Source organism: Aquarana catesbeiana, linkage group LG02, assembly GCF_042186555.1.
Source record: "Aquarana catesbeiana isolate 2022-GZ linkage group LG02, ASM4218655v1, whole genome shotgun sequence".
Classification (NCBI taxonomy): domain Eukaryota; kingdom Metazoa; phylum Chordata; class Amphibia; order Anura; family Ranidae; genus Aquarana; species Aquarana catesbeiana.
In genome coordinates, this window is record NC_133325.1 from 32,704,582 (window position 1) to 32,716,275 (window position 11,694).

The window sequence follows — 11,694 nt, forward strand, 5'->3', positions numbered from 1 at the left end:
CATGTATTGTTTGATAGGATTTGAACGTTTAGGTACCCAGGGACCAATTAGTAACAAAGAAGCTTGAGTTTCATTAATGGAGGTGCTTCATTGCGGAGTCTCTGAGGACATCGCTTACCATATAAATAAATCCCACTTTTTAGATGCTGTACAATGGAGAGGGTGGTATCTACCACAGTGTTTTTATATATCTATATTCTGTGTAGTTGGAATAATTTTTATACACTGTATGCTCATGTGTTTGTAACCTAAGATATTCCTTTAGAATATACTGTAGATAATTGAAATAAATACACTAAAATAATGTTAGGAAACATGTCAGAAGCCAGCACAAGCTTTGTTCTCCTTGGTGTAGTTGAGATGGAAAAGTTTAAGTTCCTTTATTCTGCCATAGCTTTGTTTGTGTATATCACAACCATGTTCATATGTTCTTTAATCATATTTGTTGTCTGGACTGAAGAAAGCCTTCATGAGCCCATGTACATCTTCATATGTAATTTGGTCTTCAATGGTATGTTTGGTAGCTCAACTTTCCTCCCCAAGCTAACCATTGACTTACTTTCTGGGTCCACCACCATTTCCTTTTCTGGTTGCCTTGTCCAGTCTTTTTTCCTTCATAGCTTTGCTGCAATTGAAGTATTTACCTTTACCATAATGGCCCATGACCGGTATTTAGCTGTTGGTGAGCCACTGAGATACCCAGCTTTGATGACCAACAGCAGGGCAATGAAGTTTATAATCATAATGTGGGTTTCTGCCTCCTTAGTAGTCTTCATCCCCGTGACAATGACAGCGTATCTCCCGTTATGTGGGAGACACCTCAATAATGTGTTCTGTGAAAATATGTCACTTATAAAATTAGCTTGCGGAGATGCTTCGGTCAATAATATCTTTGGAGCTGTTGAGGCATTTTTGATTGACATCAGCTGTCTGCTAATGATCGTTTATTGCTACATAAGAACATTTATCATCTGTTTGAAGATTTCCAAAGAAGCTTGTCAGAAAGCCATCAGCACTTTGGTTACCCACCTCGCTGCATTCTCAACTTTTATGGTCGCAAGTTTCTTTATTTTATTACGATACCGGCTAAACAGTGGATCTGTCTCCCTGGCCGCTCATGTTTTGATCACCATCATTGGACTGATGACTCCAGTCACTGTGAACCCTGTCATTTATGGAATAAGGACAGAAGCCCTGAAAACCAAAATTCTACGCAAGTTTCAAAAGATGACACAGTGGGATCTTTGAAAGCCCATCTAGTAAGAACACTCTAAATAAATGTTGTTTAACTGTAACCATTACATATAAATATGTGCAAAGTCTAAAAAAAGAGAAAAGCTGCAGACCAAAATACCACCCATTGAATAACCCTATTGAACTAGTAAGCTGGCCTCACACCACCAACCCCCTTTTCCTAATGTGTTTCATCCACAACTGGCTTTAGTCGCTGAGCTAAATGAGAGAGGAGAGGCAAAGACTTTATAATATCAAAGTCCTGACAGTATATACCTCATTGTTGCAAATGTAACATACACTCACCGGCCACTTAGGTACACCTTGCTAGTACCGGGTTGGACCCCCTTTTGCATTCAGAACTTCATTCTTCGTGGCATAGATTCAACAAGGTGTTGGAAACATTCCTCAGAGATTTTAGTCCATAGTGACATAACATCACGCAGTTGCTGCAGATTTTTTCCGCTGCACGTCCATGATGGGAATTTCCCATTCCACCACATCCCAAAGGTGTTCTATTGGATTGAGATCTGATGACTGTGGAGGCCATTGGAGTCCAGTGACCTCATTGTCATGTTAAAGAAACCAGTGGTGAGAGGATTGGAGCTTTGTGACATGGTGCATTATCCTGCTGGAAGGAGCCATCAGAAGATGGGGACACTGTAGTCATAAAGGGATGGACATGGTCAGTAACTATACTCAGGTAGATTGTGGCATTTAAATGATGCTCAATTTGTACTAAGGGGCCAGGGGCGTTGCTAGGTGGCAAAAAGACCAGGGGCTTCAGCCTGAAGTCCGATGCTGGCACCGATGGGGGGGGGGGGAGAGTGGTCATGGCACAGGGTTTTTTGGCTGAGCGCTGGGGTTGTGTGGCGGGGGGTAAGCTTACTTGCTGGTTGCTGCCTGGGGCTTAGCAGTGCCCATCAATTTTGACCACTAATCTCAGCTACCTGACACACTGACCTACCTAACATACACTGACCTGACATACATACATACACCTACCTAACATACACTGACCTGACATGACATACATACACCTACCTAACATACACTGACCTACCTAACATACATTGACCTGACATACATACACTGACCTAACATACACCTACCTGACATACATACACCTACCTAACATACACTGACCTGACATACATACACTGACCTAACATACACTGACCTGACATACATACACCTACCTAACATACACTGACCTACCTAACATACATTGACCTGACATACATACACTGACCTAACATACACTGACCTGACATACATACACCTACCTAACATACACTCACCTGACATACATACACTGACCTAACATACACTGACCTAACATACATACACCTACCTAACATACACCTACCTGACATACATACACCTACCTAACATACACTGACCTGACATACATACACCTACCTAACATACACTGACCTGACATACATACACCTACCTAAGATACACTGACCTGACATACATACACCTACCTAACATACACTGACCTACCTAACATACACTGACCTGACATACATACACTGACATAACATACACCTACCTGACATACATACACCTACCTAACATACAATGACCTGACATACATACACCTACCTAACATACACACACCTACCTGACATACATACACCTACCTAACATACACCTACCTGACATACATACACCTACCTAACATACACTGACCTGACATACATACACCTACCTAACATACACCTACCTGACATACATACACCTACCTAACATACACTGACCTGACATACATACACCTACCTAACATACACTGACCTACCTAACATACACTGACCTAACATACACTGACCTGACATACATACACCTACCTAACATACACACACCTACCTAACATACACCTACCTGACATACATACACCTACCTACATACACCTACCTGACATACATACACCTACCTAACATACACTGACCTGACATACATACACCTACCTAACATACACTGACCTACCTAACATACACTGACCTACCTAACATACACTGACCTGACATACACTGACCTGACATACATACACCTATCAAACATACACTGACCTGACATACATACACCTACCTAACATACACTGACCTGACATACATACACCTACCTAACATACACTGACCTGACATACATACACCTACCTAACATACACTGACCTGACATACATACACCTACCTAACATACACTGACCTACCTAACATACACTGACCTACCTAACATACACTGACCTGACATACATACACCTACCTAACATACACTGACCTGACATACATACACCTACCTAACATACACTGACCTCACCTACCTGAACAGGAGACAGACTTCATGTGTCCAGGTGTCCTGCAGTTCAGTTCAGCCGTAGTGTGCGGTGTGCAGCCCACGCATCATGTGGCACAGCAGGCAGCCAGAGAAGAGGAGACTGCTTGAATTTCATCGCCTGGACCTTGGAGCTCCGGGCTTTGTCCTGCACGTAGTTATACAAAGTAGAGCCTGCCTCCCAGTCCCAGCACGGCCAGCAGGCACAAGGCGGTATGGAGAAGACTCTTCTGCCTCCTGCTGCACACTCCGGTGCCCATGATCAGACACACCGAGATCCGGAGCTCTTCACTCTGCCGTCCGCCCCCAACACAGCTCAGGTCACCAACACACCCCAGCACCGGGCTCCTCTTCAGGTTATCCTCATCCCCTCCTCTACAATCATCGGTGCAGTCACTGGCACATCTCGCCAGATCGCTCCTCCGCTGCCCTGATCTATCTAAGCGCCGAGTGGGGATCTCAGTGATGTGGCACGGCGGCATTGTAATTCCCGCCTTCTGGAGCCTGCGGCGCCTATGATGGACGTCACACGTCCCGCGGTCCCAGCATTGGACCAGTGGGACGTCCATCATAGCTCCAGAAGGCGGGACCTGCTATGTCATTCGGCCACACTCGGCCGCACTCGGCAAATCAGATCGGTCCCCGCTCGTCAGCGCCCGGCGGCGCTCAGGGCTAACAATTGAACGGTGCCTTCTTGACACTCGGGGCTTTTCGGGGACCAATTGGGGGCTTCAGCCCCCTCTAGCCACCCCCTCCCGACGCCCCTGTAAGGGGCCCAAAGTGTGGCAAGAAAGTATCTCCACACCATTACACCACCACCACCAGCCTGAACCGGTGATACAAGGCAGGATGGATCCATGCTTTCAATTTGTTTACGCAAAATTCTGACCCTACCATCTGAATGTTGCAGCTGAAATCGAGACCCATCAGACCAGGCAACATTTTTCCAATCTTCTATTGTTCAATTTTGGTGAGCCGGGGAGAATTGTAGCCTTATGCCCCATACAGACGATCAGAAATTCAACCAGCAAAAGTCAAGTGAGCTTTGGTCAGAAATTCCGACCGTGTGTATGCTCCATCAGACTTTTGCTGGCAGAATATTTTTCTTTCGGAAAAAGTTCCTATCTGAAAATGCGTTTGTCTGTATGCAATTCGGATGCACAAAAAATCACGCATGCTCAGAAACAATTCGGCATGCTCGGAAGCATTGAACTTCATTTTCTTGGCTCGTCATAGTGTTGTACGCCACCGCATTCTTGATGGTCGAAAGTTCAGAGAACTTTTGTGTGACCATGTGTATGCAAGGCAAGCTTGAGCGGAATTCCGTTGGAAAAACCATCCAAGTTTTTTCTGACCGAATTTCTGATCGTGTGTATGAGGCATCAGTTTCCTGTTCTTGGCTGACAGGAGTGGCACGCGGTGTGGTCTTCTGCTGATGTAGCCCATCTGCTTCAAGGTTCGATGTGTTGTGCATTCAGAGACGGTATTCTGCATACCTTGGTTGTAACAAGTGGTTATTTGAGTTATTGTTGCCTTTCTATCATCTGGAACCAGTCTGCTCATTCTCCTCTTACCTGACATCAACAAGGCATTTTTGTCCACACAACTGCCGCTCACTGGATATTTTCTCTTTTTGAACCCTAGAGATGGTCGTGCGTTAAAATACCAGTAGATCAGCCATTTTTGAAATACTCAGACCAGCCTGTCTGGCACCAACAACTATGCCCCTTTCTTCCCCATACTGATGCTCGGTTTGAGCTTCAGCAAGTCATCTTCACCACATCCAGATGCCTAAATGCAGTGAGCTGCTGCCATGTGATTGGCTGATTAGCAATTTGTGTTACCAAGTAATTGAACAGGTTTACCTAATAAAGTGGCCGGTGGGTGTATATCTACTTTATTGCAATAAATTGACATGTTAAAACGCAAGCTTTATTATATGACTAATAAAACCCATAAACAAATGCACATATGTCATTGAACTTAATTCACCATCTCTAACTTATTGATATGATTCAGTAATTTCTAGATATTATTTCAAATTTCTATTCTAGATCCAGGCCATCTAAATAAACAAAAATGGGGTATTATGATGTGGAGAAAGAAAGAAGAAGAGGGAAGGAAGTGGAGGGGAGAGACATCGAGAGAAGAAGAGGAAAGAAAGAAGGAGAGATGGGGAGAAAGATCCACATTTTATTATTCCTTGCCTATTCCCCCCCCCCATCCAACCCAAAATAATTCTTCTGTTGTTTTCTTTGGTAAATACAAAAAGGCTAAATCACACATCCTATCCCTAGGTGGCTATGGTTGCTCACTCCACTCTGTGGAAGGAGCCTTAGATGGTGGTCACCCAAGATGGACTTTTAGTAGTTCTGGACCTCCCCACAGCAGATTTACTGCTACAGGGTGACCCTCCTCAGCAGAATCACGTTTGTACGTTCGCCTACAGGGGGCGCAAGTGTGCCACCGGCGGGCCGCATTTGCTGTGATCAATCACAGCAGAAGCCGATATGCAAGTGCTGGGCACTGGATGTCCGCCGGAACCCACCGATTACCGGGAAGAGAGGCTGGACGGAGCTCTGCCTATGTAAAGAAGGCAGATCTCCGTTCTGACTGGAATTGGAAGCAGGGTATAAAATCCATCACTTCTCTTAGTAAAAGCAGCACATACAGTATACAAAAACACTGGCTAGGCACACGTTAACCCTTTGATTGCCCTAGATGTTTAACCCCTCACCAGCCAGTGTTGTTAGTGCAGTGACAGTGCATATTTGTAGTATACTGATGACTGTATTAGTGTCACGGTCCCAAAAAGAGCCAAAAGCATAAAAATGACTAGTATAAGAAAAAAAAAAAAAATATATATATATATATATATATATATATATATATATATATATATATTGATGGTCAATTTTTTTGTTTATGACGCAAGAAAAAAAAAACGCAGATGTGACCAAATACCACCAAAAGAAAGCATTATTTGTGGGAAAAAATGACATAAAATTAATTTGTGTACAGCATTGCACAACTGCGCAATTGTCAGTTAAAGTAACAAAGTGCCGTACAGGAAAAAATGGCCTGGTCATGAAGGTGGGTAAATCTTCCGGGGGTAAAGTGGTTAAACATGTCTTGCCTTTCATTTCTGGCAAAGTATTTTCTGTACTTGCTGAAAATGTTCTTTGCATGAAAAATGAAAACTAACATAGTCACCAAATATAAGAACTGGTAAGCAGTAATATTTTTAATTTTTGGTTTGGGTTTTAAATTGTGTTTATCTCAATAGGCATGGCATGGTCATGGGGTCTCCTAAACAAAAATGCGTTAGCTTGAGTGGGGCTTTAATCTGTTTGTTGCCTACTTATAGTCAATTTGAAATGACTTGTTCATCTACAGTGGGGACGGAAAGTATTCAGACCCCCTTACATTTTTCACTCTTTGTTATATTGCAGCCATTTGCTAAAATCAATTAAGTTCATTTTTTTCCTCATTAATGTACACACAGCACCCCATATTGACAGAAAAACACAGAATTGTTGACATTTTTGCAGATTTATTAAAAAAGAAAAACTGAAATATCACATGGTCCTAAGTATTCAGACCCTTTGCTGTGACACTCATATATTTAACTCAGGTGCTGTCCATTTCTTCTGATCATCCTTGAGATGGTTCTACACCTTCATTTGAGTCCAGCTGTGTTTGATTATACTGATTGGACTTGATTAGGAAAGCCACACACCTGTCTATAAAAGACCTTACAGCTCACAGTGCATGTCAGAGCAAATGAGAATCATGAGGTCAAAGGAACTGCCAGAAGAGCTCAGAGACAGAATTGTGGCAAGGCACAGATCTGGCCAAGTTTACAAAAAAATTTCTGCTGCACTTAAGGTTCCTAAGAGCACAGTGGCCTCCATAATCCTTAAATGGAAGACGTTTGGGATGACCAGAACCCTTCCTAGAGCTGGCCGTCTGGCCAAACTGAGCTATCGGGGGCAATAAGCCTTGGTGAGAGAGGTAAAGAAGAACCCAAAGATCACTGTGGCTGAGCTCCAGAGATGCAGTCAGGAGATGGGAGAAAGTTGTAGAAAGTCAACCATCACTGCAGCCCTCCACCAGTCGGGGCTTTATGGCAGAGTGGCCTGACGGAAGCCTCTCCTCAGTGCAAGACACATGAAAGCCCGCATGGAGTTTGCTAAAAAACACCTGAAGGACTCCAAGATGGTGAGAAATAAGATTCTCTGGTCTGATGAGACCAAGATAGAACTTTTTGGCCTTAATTCTAAGCGGTATGTGTGGAGAAAACCAGGCACTGCTCATCACCTGTACAATACAGTCCCAACAGTGAAGCATGGTGGTGGCAGCATCATGGTGTGGGGGTGTTTTTCAGCTGCAGGGACAGGACGACTAGTTGCAATCGAGGGAAAGATGAATGCGGCCAAGTACAGGGATATCCTGGATGAAAACCTTCTCCAGAGTGTTCAGGACCTCAGACTGGGCCGAAGGTTTATCTTCCAACAAGACAATGACCCTAAGCACACAGCTAAAATACCGAAGGAGTGGCTTCACAACAACTCAGTGACTGTTCTTGAATGGCCCAGCCAGAGCCCTGACTTAAACCCAATTGAGCATCTCTGGAGAGACCTAAAAATGGCTGTCCACCAACGTTTACCATCCAACCTGACAGAACTGGAGAGGATCTGCAAGGAGGAATGGCAGAGGATCCCCAAATCCAAGTGTGAAAAACTTGTTGCATCTTTCCCAAAAAGACTCATGGCTGTATTAGATCAAAAGGGGGCTTCTACTAAATACTGAGCAAAGGGTCTGAATACTTAGGACCATGTGATATTTCAGTTTTTCTTTTTTAATAAATCAGCAAAAATGTCAACAATTCTGTTTTTCCGTCAATATGGGGTGCTGTGTGTACATTAATGAGGAAAAAAATAAAATTAAATGATTTTAGCAAATGGCTGCAATATAACAAAGAGTGAAAAATTTAAGAGGGTCTGAATACTTTCCGTCCCCACTGTAAATCTACCCTATCCGCAGGGTGACAACTCTATTAGAGGTAGTGGGAAAATGAAAACCATATGGCAGAATCAAGAAGTAATCAAGAGGTGATAAATCTATATTACGGAAGGGTTCAGAAACACAAAAAATGTTGTGTTAATCTCATCCTTAGTTCCACTTTAAATAAATACAATCACTTTAAGCAATCTTCTGCTTTGCCAATGTTCATACAAATCATTGTCATATATAAACTATTCAGCTTGTAGACACATCAGTTCATAATTAGCAAATGAAAACTCTGCTCCAGTTTGTCCCCAGAGGCCGAGTTATTACACCATTGGATGTTGCCATCTTGGCTCTCACAAGCTAGTTGGACAATCACAACCATTTTACTTTACCTTCTTGTGTCAGTTATGTTTCACTGCTCCTAGCATATACACTATATTACCAAAAGTATTGGGACGCCTGCCTTTACACACACATGAACTTTAATGACATCCCAGTCTTAGTCCGTAGGGTTCAATATTGAGTTGGCCCACCCTTTGCACCTATAACAGCTTCAACTCTTCTGGGAAGGCCGTCCACAAGGTTTAGGAGTGTGTCTATGGGAATGTTTGACCATTCTTCCAGAAGTGCATTTGTGAGCTCAGGCACTGATGTGGACAAGAAGGCCTGGCTTGCAGCCTCTGCTCTAATTCATCCCAAATGTGTTCTACCTGGTCGAGGTCAGGACTCTGTACAAGTCAAGTCAAGTTCCTCCACCCTTCCTCCAAACTCGCTCATCCATGTCTTTATGGACCTTGCTGATTCTAATCACTTGATGGAGGGGGGATTATGGTGTGGTGTTGGGCTTGGCCCCTTAGTTCCAATGATGGGAACTCTTAAGGCTTCAGCATACCAAGACATTTTGGACAATTTCATGCTCTCAACTTTGTGGGAACAGTTTGGGGATGACCCCTTCCTGTTCCAACATAACTGCACACCAGTGCACAAAGCAAGGTCCATAAATACATGGATGAATGAGTTTGGGGTGAAAGGAACTTTACTGGCCTGCACAGAGTCCTGACCTCAACCTGATAGAACATCTTTGGGATGAATTAGAGCGGATATTGCGAGCCAGGCCTTCTCGTCCACATCAGTCCTGACCTCACAAATGCGCTTCCGGAAGAATGGTCAAACATTCCCATAGACACACTCCTAAACCTTGTGGACAGCCTTCCCAGAAGAGTTGAAGCTGTTATAGCTGCAAAGGGTGGGCCAACTCAATATTGAACCCTACGGATTGGGATGTCATTAAAGTTCATGTGGGTGTTAAGGCAGGCGTCCCAATACTTTTGGTAATATAGTGTATCTGTGGCCGTAGGGAATGGTGAGATTGGAGGGCTTTGCTATTGACTTTTATCAAAAGTCAACATTTGCATACCAGTAACAGCACTTTTAGTCAGTTTGGGAAGCACATTTTGGGGGAAGGACTAAGTTGTAAACACCTGTTGGAGAAGATGATGAGAGCAACACCATGGGGGTTATTTACTAAAGGAAAAAGCACTTTGCACTGAAAGTGCACATGGAAGTAAAGTCGCTGTAGATCCGAGGGGGACATGCAAGGAAAATAAAAAACAGCATTTTAGCTTGCACATGATTGGATGATAAAATCAGCAGAGCTTCCACTCATTTCAGATCTACGCCTTAGAGCGACTGCACTTCCAAGTGCACTTGCATAGTTGCCAACATTGTTAAAAAAAAAATTAGGGACACTTTTTTGTCTGTAGGCGGAGTCCTATTATAATTAGGGGCGGAGCATGCGTTTGTAGGCGTGACATGGGGGAGTAAAAATGCGGTGAGGAATGGGCGTGGTTTACGTGGTGGACGTGTCTTAAATGGGCGTGGCTCAAATGGGGTGTGGTTAGAGTCTGAGATGAATGAGGGATGGAGAGGGAAAGGGGGGAGAGGGATGGAGGGACAGCAGCCCCAGATCCTACACAACAATAGAAATATGTGTATTCTAGAAAGTTTAACAATCAGCAGATAAAAATACTCCAAACACCTGATGTTAGCACTTCAATCATCCCAGCACCATGGTTGTTATGGTGTCAGGATGATTGAAGTGCATTATTTCTATTATTACATTGTAATATAAAATGAAATAATTCAACTCACCATAATGCCGGATCAGTGGGATTCCTGAGCGTGTCACCTGCCACGTCGCCTGCCACCAGCCGTCCGTCCTTGCATCAGGTGCCCCCAGCAGAGTCCATCCTTGCATCAGGTGTCCCAGCAGAGTCCGTCCTTGCATCAGGTGCCCCCAGCAAAGTCCGTCCTTGCATCAGGTGCCCCCAGCGGAGTCCCTACTTGCATCAGATGTCCCCAGCGGAGTCTGTCCTTACATCAGATGTTCCCAGCGGAGCCCCTCCTTACATCAGGTGTCCCCAGCGGAGCCCCACCTTACATCAGGTGTTCCCAGCAGAGCCCCCGCTTACATCAGGTGTCCCCAGCGGAGCCCCCCTTACATCAGATGTCCCCAGCGGAGCCCCCCTTACATCAAATGTTGCCAGCGGTGCCCCCCTTACATCAGTTGTGCCCAGTGGACCCCCCCTTACATCAGATGTCCCCAGCGGTGCCCCCCTTACATCAGCTGTCCCCAGCAGAACCCCCCCTTACATCAGATGTCCCCAGCGGAGCCCCCCTTACATCAGATGTCCCCAGCGGAGCCCTCCTTACATCAGATGTCACCACGAAGCCCCCCTTACATCAGGTGTCCCCAGCGGTGCCCCCTTACATCAGATGTCCCCAGCGGAGCCCCCCTTACATCAGGTGTCCCCAGCGGAGCCCCCTTTACATCAGATGTCCCCAGTGGAGCCCCCCCTTTCATCAGGTGTCCCCAGCGGAGCCCCCCTTACATCAGGTGTCCCCAGTGGAGCCCCCCCTTACATCTGAGACAATGTCTCCACCAGCCGCGGACCTCTAGCGGCGGCAGGCAGCGGTGAAAAATCGTGAAAAAACTGATTTCTCGGGACATTTCCCAGGAAACAAAAAAATCGGGAAAAGAGTCTAAATCCTGGGAATGTCCCGGGAAATTCGGGACAGTTGGTAAGTATGCACTTGCAGTGCAAAGTGGAT

General features: G+C 44.8%; 1 protein-coding gene across 1 annotated transcript; it reads left to right on the forward strand.

The window, feature by feature from the left end:
* Positions 1 to 417: 417 nt before the first annotated feature.
* Positions 418 to 1,248, forward strand: LOC141129695 (olfactory receptor 10G9-like). The gene has a single exon (XM_073617789.1). It carries the CDS (start codon positions 418 to 420, stop codon positions 1,246 to 1,248), a length of 831 nt encoding a protein of 276 aa, XP_073473890.1.
* Positions 1,249 to 11,694: the final 10,446 nt, after the last annotated feature.

Bases quoted from the DNA above. Each gene is read 5' to 3' on its own strand.
- LOC141129695 (XM_073617789.1), top strand. From the start codon at position 418: ATGTTCATATGTTCTTTAATCATATTTGTTGTCTGGACTGAAGAAAGC.